This window comes from Schistocerca piceifrons, chromosome 1 (genome assembly GCF_021461385.2).
Source record: "Schistocerca piceifrons isolate TAMUIC-IGC-003096 chromosome 1, iqSchPice1.1, whole genome shotgun sequence".
NCBI classification, from domain to species: domain Eukaryota; kingdom Metazoa; phylum Arthropoda; class Insecta; order Orthoptera; family Acrididae; genus Schistocerca; species Schistocerca piceifrons.
In genome coordinates, this window is record NC_060138.1 from 355,328,452 (window position 1) to 355,341,765 (window position 13,314).

Below are 13,314 nucleotides of genomic sequence, written 5' to 3' on the forward strand. Positions count from 1 at the left end.
AGTTATTTTGCTCCCCAAAGAGCAAAACTCATCTACTCAGGTGTGTCATTTCCTAATCTAATTCCCTCAGCATTACCTCATTTAATCCAGTTACATTCCATTGTCCTCATTTTGCTTTTGCCGATGTTCATCTTATATCCTCCTTTCAAGACATATCCTCCTTTCAAGACACAGTCCATTCCGTTTAACTGCTCTTCCAGATCCTTTGATGTCTCTGACAGAATTAAATGTCATCAGCAAACCTCAAAGTTTTTATTTCTTCTCCAAGGATTTTAATTCCTACTCCAAATTTGTCTTTCGTTTCCTTTACTGCTTGCTCAATATGCAGACTGAACAACATCGGGGATAGCTACAACCCTGTCTTACTCCCATCTCAACCACCGCTTCCCTTTCATGCACCTCGACTCATGAGTGCAGTCTGGTTTCTGTACAAATTGTAAATAACATTTCGCTCCCGTATTTTACCCTGGGACCTTCAGAATTTGAAAGAGAATATTCCAGTCAACATTGTCAAAACATTTCTCTAAGTCTATAAATGCTAGAAAAGTAGGTTTGACTTTCCTTAATCAATCTTCTAAGAAAAGTCATATGGTCAGTATTGCCTCGTACGTTCCAACATTTCTACGGAATCCAAACTGACCGTCCCCGAGGTCAGTTTCTACCAGTTTTTCTATTTGTCTGTAAAAAATTTGTGTTAGTATTTTGCAGCCATGACTTATTAAACTGATAATTCGGTAATTTACACACCTGTCAACACCTGCTTTCTTTGGGATCATTTTTTTATATTTTCTCCTTTCATCAATTAAATTCAATATCTCTTCTGTTATCCAAGGATTTCTACTAGCCCTCATCTTTTTACCTACTTGATTCTCTGCTGCCTTCACTATTTCATCTCTCAGAGCTACCTATTCTTCTTCTACTGTATTTCTTTCTCCTGTTCCAGTCAATCGTTCCCTAATGCTCTTTCTGAAACACTCTACAGCCTCTGCTTCTTTCAGTTTATCCAGGTCCCATCTCCTTAAATTCTTACCTTTTTGCAGTTTCTTCAGTTTTAATCTACAGTTCATAACCAATAAATTGTGGTCAGAGTCCACATCTGTCTTACAATTTAAAACCCGGTTCCCAAATCTCACTGTTACCATTATATAATCTATCTGAAATCATCCAGTGTCTCCAGGCCTCTTCCACATATACAACCTTCTTTCATGATTCTTAAACCAAGTGTTATCTATGATTAGCTTATGCTCTGTGCCAAATTCTTCCAGGTAGCTTCCTCTTTCACTCCTTACCCCCAGTCCATATTCACCTACTACTATTCCTCCTCTTCCTTCCATACTTCTCAATTCCAGTTCCCCATGACTATTAAATTTTCATCCCCCGTAACTATCTGAATAATTTCTTTTATTGCATCATACATTTCTTCAATCTCTTCATCACCTGCGGAGCTAGCTGGCATATAGACTTTTACTACTATGGAGGGCGTGGGCTTCGTGTCTATCTTGGTTACAATAATGCATTTACTACGCTGTTCGTAATAGTTTATCTGCACGCCTATTCTTTTTATTCATTATTAAACCTACTCCTGCATTATCCCTATTTGATTTTTGTATTTATAACCTAGTATTCACGTGACCATGGATAAACCACAAAAATCCACTGCATTACGCCACACACAAACAGACCCGGCCTGCGGGCAGGTTGGTGAGACTAGATGTGATGTGCAGGACACACACATTAGAGGGAAAGGAAGGGCTTCACATCAGCAGGCCCGTTTCATTAGAGATACCTGCAGAAATGGCCTGCAGTTTTCAACTGTTGTGGAAATTCACTAGTGTGGCCAGCTATTCAGGACTCACAGACACCATGTTGATGAAATAGGACCATTGTGATCAATCCATGCAACAGATAACTTGTGCAAATACTCTGATAATCAATAACAATGACGACAGGTAGCAACTCACCATAAAAATGATCACTGAGCTGCAGACAGGAGCATAGAAAAGACACACACACTCTTGCAACTAAATGTTTGGCCATAGCCTTTGTCAGAAAGTGAGAGTGCACATACATTCACCCAATCACTCAGACACAACTCACACACACATGACCGCCACCTCTGGCCGCTGCATCTACAGTTTCTAAGAACCAGATCCAAACAAACCACTCCTCACACCTCCCTGCTCTCGTCTGCAGCTTCAAGGCTAGTGGTGACAGCACTGACTGCAAGCTGAGGGGAGTGGTAGGAAGGGGAGAGGAAGTAGTAATGAGGGAGTAGAGAAGCAGTGCATGTGCTCAGCTGCACCCAACCAGTGATTATGCATGACATCTCAGTAAACAAACCCTTTCATTTTTATCAAAACTAGACACGATAGTCTTAATGGGATTTCCGTGATCGTTCATTAAATAAAAATATGGCACTTTAGTCTTTTGATTGCTATTTTTTATTTTCTATGACCGGTTTCAGGCTAGCTGCCCATCTTCAGATCATATTTTGCTGTTACAGAGTAACTTGTCACTGCAGAACTAATGGTTATCTGTCATAAAACCATCATAACAGAGAACCGATAGTTCTGTAGTGACAGGTTACTCTGTAACTGCAATATATGATCTGAAGATGGGCAGCTAGCCTGAAACCAGTCATAGAAAATTAAAAATAGCGATCAAAATAATGAAATGCCATCTTTTTATATTTTTGAACCCTTTCATCTACTGAGACCAAAAACTAGATTTTTCCAGTTTTTTATTTTTTTCAAATTTCCCTGATTTCACAGACACATTTGAAATTCCGTGATTTCCAGAACCTGTGGCAACCCTGGTATAGTTCTCAGCTCACTTACTCATTCCATCACCTCCAATTCTTTTATTCTACTAATTCAAGGTATTTTCAGGTTCTGTCATCAACAGCACATCAAATCAGTTTTTATTTTTGTATTGTCTGAATGAAAAGTGTCACATTATAGCTCTGCAGATTGTACTACTACTCTAGAGCAGGCTTTTCCAATGCTATCCCATTGGGCAAGGGCACCTGTGAACAACTGAGATCGGCCACTTGAGTATGACTGCGTAAGCTACAGCCTGGCAGCAAGACTGCCTGTGCACCGGTTATTTGCCCACTCCTGTCCATCTATGCCTGAGCTTGCCTGCATGCTCCCGAGTGGGCATACGAACTTGAACAGCCTGTTCTAGAGTAATTCTCCACTGCAAGAAAGATGGTGTGGATAATGCTTTACATGTCAGGAAGACTTACATTGCTAAGAAATTTCATTTATTTGTACTATTCAAGGAAGTACTCATTATCTACAGTGTCCTTCAGAGGAGACTATTCACCTAAATTAAGAAAATGCTTCCTCTGAGAAAGCTTTTCTCTGTCCAATCAGACAATTCCTAGCTTCCCATCTTTCTGCGCTTTCTTCTCTTTGTTTTAATTTCTTGGCTTTTCATACAGAATTTTGGAAGTATTGTCTCATTTAGATATCAACTGGTGTTCTAAGCCTTTCTTCAATTTATGCTACTAGAATCATCGAAATTTTGCTTAATATAGGGTCCTGCATTCTGTGAAATATATGTACTCTAGTAACACCACGCTTGCAGGAGACGCTCAACATGACTGTTACTGGTGGAATGTGAACCCTTCCCTCTCTTTGGGCCAATATCAACCGAGCACTTGGTTTTTTTCAAATTGTTGTGCCGAGCATCACAGAAATCTCACGGACTAACCACCAGAGGTCTCTGTCCATTTATCTCACTCAAATTATTTGGTACATGTAATTCCACAAAAATCTGCCATATGATAATAAAGTCATTTTGGAGGTGGAGAGCAACTGCACTCTACTTTCTTCACACTTGTTTCAGCATCCCATGCTTAAATGACCCAACCATCTTCTCTAGTATCCCAAACACTGCTCAGTCACTTGCGGCAGGATCAAGGCGTGTCACCTTGAGATGAAGGCGAATGTGAAACCTAACTTGAAATGAAAGAATATATCCTGAGTGTGAAAGATGGTGTTTATAGCAGCATTTGGGAGGGATTTTCATTAGTAATTAATAAAGATGGGATTCATGTCAGCAAGATGTACTGTGGCAGGCACTCTGCTCTCCTGCCTTACAGAGCCTCCATCACCAAACGTCCGTTGCACATATCTGCAGAACATGATAAAGTGTAAGTTCTGAAGCATTACCAATTTCAGTGAAATCTATGATAGCTAAAAAGTGCATAGGAACATGCGCCAGATATCTTCGTCCATTTACATCAATATCAGGTAAAGATTTCACTCTTTGTCAGGAGCTTGTAAATGCCAGTTCAGAAGTGGCCTTGATCCTGCCACAAGTGACTGAGCAGTGATTGGGATACTAGAGAAGATGGTTGGGTCATTTGAGCATGGGATGCTGAAACGAGTGTGAAGAAAGTAGAGTGCACTTGCACTCCACCTCCAAAATGACTATTATCATATGCTATGACATTAGCATGACACACTGAAAAGAAGCCGATCAAACAAGGTAGCATATGATGTCCAGCATTCCACAGATCGCAGGCTAGAATGCATGTGTATGTATAATGAATATGTGAAACAATACATGTCAAGAAAGACGTTATGTATCTATTACTGCACACGTTGTTTATCAAGTTTAGACACTACAAAATATGGCAACAACTCACATTTCCGAGCAGAAAAATCTGTGGAATTTATTAAAAACTATACTGAGGAAACATTTAACTTAAGAGCACATCTCCAGCATCTTAGTAAGATTGTATTTGTTATTACCTGAGGTACTAATATATGCAAGGTATTGTAGTCCTTTCAGCATTATACATGCATTGCACGTATTTTGAACACAGTCCTGACATACTTTTTTTCACAATGATTACTTCAAAAAATGAGGTTGCAATGGTGTAGTCCATGAATAATGCTGCCGACAACTCTGTCCACTTCACAGAGAAAACTGATTAGGTGAATTCAATACAGATCAGCCTGAAGCAAGAAATGGAGACTTGGTGGAACGGCTTGTTTAGAACACTACAGTCTATAGTACACAGCACGAAAAAATCTTACGGCTTGTTTAGAACACTACAGTCTATAGTACACAGCACGAAAAAATCTTGGAAATGCTTGCAGAAAAAGGTGTGCCTGAAAAGTTACCGGCTGCGAGAATGATGATGCAAAAGAACTCCTGGCACTTTTAGAGCCATTCGAAGATACAATAAAAATGTTCCATGATGAGAATTATCATCATCGTCAATCTATTTAGTTATGGGTGCGTATGCTGAGAACTGATTGTAAAGCAAGGTCTCATGATACAGAGGTATTTTTAAGAAACTGTACACCCAGTTTTCTTTGAGGTTGCACAGAACAGCAACATGTATTTGGGCGCCCTTCCAATTATTAAAAATGATGTCCATTTCTGATGCAGATGAGACTTAAATGATGTGTGTTGAAGTTGTCATGAACTTTAAGACCCATATAAGCTACAACAAAATGATAATGTGACAGTAATATATCCTACTCTGTCATTCTGATATCTGTAAATATTTATTTAAGGCTGTGGAGAGGACACCAGCCACCCTGACAAATGAATAAAATGTCATCTCCATCTCCACAGTGACTACATTGCACGCCACGTCATACTAGAGTCTACTAATGAGGTAGATTTCTATTTAATCTGAAAAGATTGTAGTGGTGGTGGTGGTGGTGGTGGTGGTGATCTGCTCGAGAAGTGGAAATGTAATAGTAGTCTCTCTCCCAACCTATCTAATTCAGTGTTTTCCAGCCCCAAAGATGGCTAGCGAAAATAACTACAGCTGGGAGGGAATTTGATATCAGACAGATGAGACAGACTTGATCCGAAATACGTCAGCGATATCCTGACAATTCATTGTAATTACAAAGCTAACAGAATAATTTATATGATAAATACCAAATAGCTATTCTATGTGGTGTGAGCAATATATACAAAGGGTTTTTGGAAATGATTTACAACAGTTGTTTTGGACATGATTTATTAATGAACATCAATCACTGCACCTGGCATCTGTCAATATAATCCCCACCGATGTCAATACATCACTACAGCCTTCCTGGCAACTTCATTACAATGTCACAGAGCCAATGTTTGTGGGTACTACACACGTGCTCACGCTCAGCTGCCTGCAGTTCTTCATTCTTGCTGAATCTGTTACTCTACAGTGCAGCATTCATGTACTCAAATAAAGCAATGAGAGAGAGAGAGATCCGGTGAAAGTGGCATAACAATAAACTGTAGTGATTCCAACTTTGCTCATTATTCCACTGCTGCCAATGATCTGCCCAATAAACAGGAGCTTCTAGACCATACACAGCAGTTAAACATTTATAAAATCTGTTGTCTCAGCTCCTTACTTCCACAAAAAGCATGTGATCCATCTCTTTCCATGAAAGTCCCCTTTCATAGTTTTCTGTACTTCACAAAAGACAAGTACTGTCCTTTCACTATCCACAATGTTAACAGTACTAGGATCAGTTCATCGTCCTATAAGAGAGGTCACTGTAGTTTGAGTGGTACTTGTAAAACAATGTGATTGTTAGTAATTTCCAGATGCCCCTTGTGTTGTTGTTGCGGTCTTCAGTCCTAAGACTGGTTTGATGCAGCTCTCCATGCTACTCTATCCTGTGCAAGATTCTTCATCTCCCAGTACCTACTGCAACCTACATCCTTCTGAATCTGCTTAGTGTATTCATCTCTTGGTCTCCCTCTACGATTTTTACCCTCCACGCTGCCCTCCAACACTAAATTGGTGATCCCTTGATGCCTCAAAACATGTCCTACCAACCGATCCCTTCTTCTAGTCAAGTTGTGCCACAAACTTCTCTTCTCCCCAATCCTATTCAATACCTCCTCATTAGTTACGTGATCTACCTACCTTATCTTCAGCATTCTTCTGTAGCACCACATTTCGAAAGCTTCAATTCTCTTCTTGTCCAAACTAGTTATCGTCCATGTTTCACTTCCATACATGGCTACACTCCATACAAATACTTTCAAAAACGACTTCCTGACACTTAAATCTACACTCGATGTAAACAAATTTCTCTTGTTCAGAAACGCTTTCCTTGCCATTGCCAGTCTACATTTTATATCCTCTCTATTTCGACCATCATCAGTTATTTTACTCCCTAAATAGCAAAACTCCTTTACTACCTTAAGTGTCTCATTTCCTAATCTAATTCCCTCAGCATCACCCGACTTAATTTGACTACATTCCATTATCCTCGTTTTGCTTTTGTTGATGTTCATCTTATATCCTCCTTTCAAGACACTGTCCATTCCGTTCAACTGCTCTTCCTAGTCCTTGTATACAAAAAAAAAGGGCATTTTCTGACTGGGATTCTTATTCCATTAATGGCAATTGAGAGAATGAGACTCAGTTTTTTGACTGCAATATGCCCCCTGAACCTGCAAAAACTTGTCAAAATGTTGAGCAAACATGAAGAAGGCACTAGATTTGTACAAATAATTTCCCTCTTTCAGTCATTATCTCATGTTGCCATTGCACCAGAAACAGGCTATTCTGGTTGTTCTGTGATGTCTACTGTCAGTGAGGGAGACTATTGGTTATTTCAAAGAACAAGCTGCAGGAATTTGGGCCACATAGCATCAAGAAGGAGCATTCGAACTGTGCACTTTTAACTGAATTGAAATAGGTGAGGGATGTACTAGACACAGGAAATAAACGTATCTCTTAAACAACTGCAACAAAAATCGATATTTCAAAGCTCATTATTAACAGTCATCTGACATTTCACACTTGGCTCTTAGTTCTTTGTTATTATTGAACACCCACGTTTCCTGGACAAGGATTTTGAGTGATTTTTTTTTCTCTTCATTTCAACAACCTAACTTTCCTTTTCTTTAACCTGTCTCTTACCTTTCCCTTTACCCTCACAAAAGAATCTTTTTAAAATTTAATGTGGTAGGAATTCAACTTCATTCATACATTTTTCATTTCACCAGATATGTCATTTCAGTAGCTGATAAAAAGACATTCCCTCCAACCCATTAGTGTTTATTTCATTATTAATAAGTAACAGTTGTTACCTTACAACAACAGCAACTGATTCAAGTCTGGATGTAATGTATGCATTTGTCACTTCCGGTGTGTATGTTTCTAGCATATGGGGTTCTGTAGCCTTCACATATGGTACAGAAGCAACCATTCGCTGCCACAAGCTTAGAAGGTAGTGGACACTATTTGGAGCAAATTGCCACATCTGAAAAGTAAGCAGAAAACAGAAAAATATTGTGAAAACCTTTATGAAAGTAGTAACCTAAAATAATCAATTAAATATGACAGAAATACACACACACACACGCGCGTGCACACGCACGCACGCACGCACACACACACACACACACACACACACACACACACACACACACACACACACCTGTCAAAAATTATTTTTTGTAACATTATGAAATAAAATACAGATAACAAATAACAAAAGACTGATAAACTATCTAAAAAGAAGCAATGTGAAAATCATAAAGATTGTTTCACCAACACTTGTTGGTAAAACTGTTATGGTATGTTTTCTACTCAGCAGCCTTAGTATATGTTGACAAAAAACAACTAAAGTGAGGATTGAGCATTATTAGAGCTTGTGAGAATGACAAGGAATGAGTGAATGACTGAATGAAGGAATGAGTGAATGAATGAGGTACAGAGTAGTATAAAAACATGAGCAATGGTGTCTGATCAAATAGATACACAAGATAGTGTAAAGCACAGAGATGCACTGCTGTGTCTTCACTTTAATGATACCTTGGAGAAGGTCATGACATGCAAATCTCTTGAGCAGGGAATGATATTTTATAAACCAGTGAAGATACTCATTTATGCTGATGGCATGGATATAGGTGCAAGAACTTGACAATGGAGGAGTCATTCATTACACTTGATCAGGCCAGCAAGAATATGGGAATGAATATCAACAAACAGAAAAAAATAGATGGCTGCTGGGAAAGCACACAAGGAGAAGAAGCAATCCTCATTAACACTGAGCACTTACACCTTTTTAGAGAGATAAGTAGTTTAAATATCTGGGTCAACAGTCATTCACTCAAATGGTATCCCTTATGAAATTAAAGTGAGATTAACAGCAGCCAACAGAGCCTATTTTGCAGTAAAAAACTATATTCTTTAGGACTTTAACTCATATCATCAAACTAACCATTTTTTAAACACCTGTGTTTACATATACCTCAGAAAATTGGCCACTGACATCAAAAGATATTCCAATGCTAGATCCCTTTCAGAGAAACATACTCTGAAGAATCATTGGCCCAACCTGTGAAAGAGTAAGATGGAGAGGTAGTACAATCATGAGCTGTAAATCTATTAGAGGAATAGTGAAATCAGCCAGATTAACATGGGAGGGGCCTGTGGCACAGATGAATGATATGGAACTGAAGAACAGCATTAAATGGAAATATAGGGAGTCAAAGAAGATAGGGTTGACCAAGAACCAGATGGCGTTGTGGAGGAACTGCAGAAAATGATCTGCAGGGAATAGTAAGCTCCAACACCAGATCATGATAATTTGCAGGTAACTGTTGAAGAGGTCACAGTTCAGAACGAACTGCAGAGGTTAAAAAAGAGGTGAGTGAAGTATTTCTTCTGAGGGCAGAACACACATGTGAAATGTGGAATTTCTATTACCTGAATAGTTAAAATAGTGAACCTCATTACTGAACAGGCAATAACTATTAATATATTATTTATGGTACACTTGTCGTACAGTCTTACCTGCAAGCTCTGAACAGTAAATTTTGCTATGAGCTGAATAGCTTCTTGATAATTGTCTACCATGACTAATTCACCAAGCTGGTAATTAGATTTCAGTCGTGCCAGCAGACGACAGAATTCATGATAATTGCTTGGATCACTCAATCCCTTTAGAAAGAGAAAAGCATTTTTTGTATCATCCACCATTAACAATACGAAAATATTTTACAAATACTGCTACCAGTCACAAACAAATTGATTTGTCTGTAATATTATGCTTCAACTTACCTTTACATGTTTGTGAACAAAGGCTAAAAAGTTCAAAAGAGTCACAGAAATAGACGACTAACTTTAAAACGTGTTGATAATTAAATAATTTAAGCAGTCAAATTTTGAGACTGGCAGCAGTATTTATAAAACCTTTTCATATTACTGAAACAATCAATGTAAATTAACAGTCAATAGGGCATAATTAACAAAATGTTTTTAAAGGGCATAGAAGACATTTATATTTATATCTTTACTTTAGATGCAGATTGCCCACAACTAGCAGATGATAGCTGTCTTCTATCTTTGTGATTTTGCAGATGCAATATAAAGAAAAGATTTATTATGTGTGATAAAACTATGTGCTGGGCTGGGACTTTAAGAGTATGTCTTCACATTTCACAGACAGTTCTCTACTAACACCCAACCCAAATCTGCGTTAGGATGGAATCAGAGTATCAACTTCTCATGGCTTCCCCCAATACCTTCCAAATTCCACACCCTGAAACAGGAATAATGCTAAATTCCCCACTGTATTTTTTCTCCTGGAGATGCTAGTCTTGCAGTGCTATGATAGGGAATACTCTTTCCTCTCGCCAAAAGCTAACTCTTTTGTCACTTTTTACATGTGTTTAGGTCCTCTATTATTTGGTACATAAACTTCTTATTGATATGTAGTCCCATGCTTAAGTGGCTTTTTGTTAAATATGGTAAAAATTCTGGCAGCTATAAGAAGTCTCATATGCTTTTACCAAATCACCGTATATAACTGTACTTGTAAGCTGAATTGGAAAAAAGTAACACATTACAACACTTCAACAGAGAGTTGCATTGTTCTGTAGTACAGCAGAGAACATCGCAAATATGTGACAATAAAGTATACCATTTCAAGCAAAAACTGTATTACTTCATCCTACCAGAAAACCAAACAAGTTCACAATGATGAAACTGCAACTTAAAAATCACAAAAACTATTCATGCTATCATGTTTCTTATGATGAGCCAATGAATATAATGAAGCAAAAAAATAATGGCACTGCACATCCCATTCAAGTACTATACAACGTATATATACTACACTTGTAACGTACAATAAAGATTTTCAAATATTTCATTTTCTGCCAAGACTGAAAATGTTAATAAAACTTGCATTTAATGGACTTCTCTTGGCCAGTTTCAGCTAAAAACTGTATTATTGTGGATAATAAGACACACTGAATGTACAAAAACACATTCAATGCATATATAATATACAAAACTTTAAAAGGTCACAACTTAAACACATTGAACAATATTATGAAATGGATAGTTGCTACTCAGCAAATAGAGGAGATACTGAGTCACAGATAGGCACAACAAAAAGATCGTCAGAAAATTAACTTTGGCCTCGGCAGTCAGAGACAGTGGTCATGTGTGCGAGTTGTGCTGGTGCGCGCGCGCCCACTCGTGTGTGTGTGTGTGTGTGTGTGTGTGTGTGTGTGTGTGTGTGTGTGTGTGTGTGTGTGTGTGTGTGTGCGCACGTGTGTGTGTGTAAAAGCTAATTTTCTGATTTTTGTTGTGCCTATCAGTGACTCGGCATCTCAAGTACCTACTTGTGACTCACCACCTCCACTAGATGGTGAATAGCAACTATCATTTTCTTTATATTGTCAGATTGTATTACATGTGACTTTCTCTTAATGGCTGAGCAGCAACTTCACATCGAATAATTTGTACATGTTGAAAAGTTTTATGTACTCTGTCTCACTTATTTCAGTACCATCACATTAATTAAGTGAGATTCCAGTACCTGCATCTGAGGATTTTGTTCAATATTGTTTCTTTGAGACTGTCTTTGAAATCTACCTCCCTGTCCTTAATTTCTATTAGCAGATTCATCATAACCACAATGGTCAAGTGATAGGCCCAGATTAATTACATTTGCAAGTATGAGAGGAAGCTGATTTCTAGGTCACAGTCCCATGGGAAGTCATAGGGCTACTGCCCATTTCAACAAGAGCAGTTGGTGTTAGGTGTGTTCCCTTAAATTTCTTTTTTTCTTCAAAACAAAAAAAACAAAAAAAAAAAAAAAATGCTGACCAAGAGGCCTCAGACTATTCTTACACAATTTTAAAGAGTGCACATGTGCATTATCTTTCTAAATGTACAACATGATCCTGTGGTTTTGTAGGTGAATAATTACAGGTACACGCTTGATTGAACAGCTGATACCAGTATTGCTTGTCAGCAAGAGACGAAGGAAGACTTGGGAGGAGTCCTGTTCTTTCTGTGTGAACATCCAATACATGAGATTATCTCTGAATCCTCCTTAAAAAGTGCCATGGTGTCAAGGAGGACATATCATATGGTTTTTGTGTATGTGAACTACAAATCATTGCCTCACATGCACTTTATCCAGACTTCCTTGTGCATAATTGTAGTAATCATAGGACTGATAATTATAGTTTTATGTGATGTGCAGTGGCAAAGGTACATACATTAGTGCCCGAAAGTAAAGCAACAAACTGCTATTTCCCCATCCTGTGTCTAACTACCAATATAGTCGTACAAATTGTCGAAAGATACCCGTACAATCCTGTTCCGCATCGAAGATGGCATTCTGGTCAACAGACAACCATGCCAACAATGATGTCTGGGCACCCGTCAAATGGCATAGTGGTTTCCGGGTAGTCCCACATCCATAGTCGCTGTGTACACCCCCACAGATGGTGGAGTATGGCGCAGAGAAGATGCCTACCAGACTCTCTGCAGTGGAGGGCTATAGGAAGAATGGAAGCAAGACAGTCACTACCTGATGTGGTCCAATAGCTTAATGTGAATCATTCTGTTGTTTCTCTGATGTGGTGACAGTTTATGAAGACAGAAACTGTATCCTGAAGACCAGGTCAGGGCTGACTACATGTGACATCAGAAAGAGAGGACCATTATTTGGCTGTAAGGGCATGATGGTACCGTCTTGGGACTGCATGGCAACTGGCATCTGACGTAGCACCATTCACTGGATGTGCTGTATCGAGGCATATGGTGTACAGATGGCTTCTGCAGAGTGGCCTTTATTGTCAGAGACCAGCTGTATGTGTGTACCTCTGACACGTCTAGAGTGGAGTTGTCAACATGCCACCTGCATGGCCGAACAGTGGACTAATGTTCTTCTCACAGATGAGTTCCAAATTGGTTTGGAGAGTGAGTCTCGGATTCACATGTGGGGGAATGTGGAACATGATTTTAGGACCCGAACGTTGTGGGAAGAGAGTGATATGGAGGACAATCCCTAATTGTGTGGGCAG

The 13,314-nt window shown here is 38.8% G+C and overlaps 1 protein-coding gene across 4 annotated transcripts in view; it reads right to left on the reverse strand.

Annotated features, from left to right (window-relative positions):
• Nucleotides 1-13,314, reverse strand: part of LOC124784582 (exportin-7) — a 247,235-nt gene that overhangs the window by 134,278 nt on the left and 99,643 nt on the right. For all 4 annotated transcript variants that reach the window (XM_047254115.1, XM_047254113.1, XM_047254114.1 and 1 more), the window contains exons 7-8: nt 9,782-9,928; nt 8,071-8,243 (exon numbers count right to left, since the gene is read on the reverse strand). In XM_047254115.1, the coding sequence (XP_047110071.1) occupies nt 8,071-8,243; nt 9,782-9,928 (320 nt within the window). The remainder of the gene's footprint in view (nt 1-8,070; nt 8,244-9,781; nt 9,929-13,314) is intronic.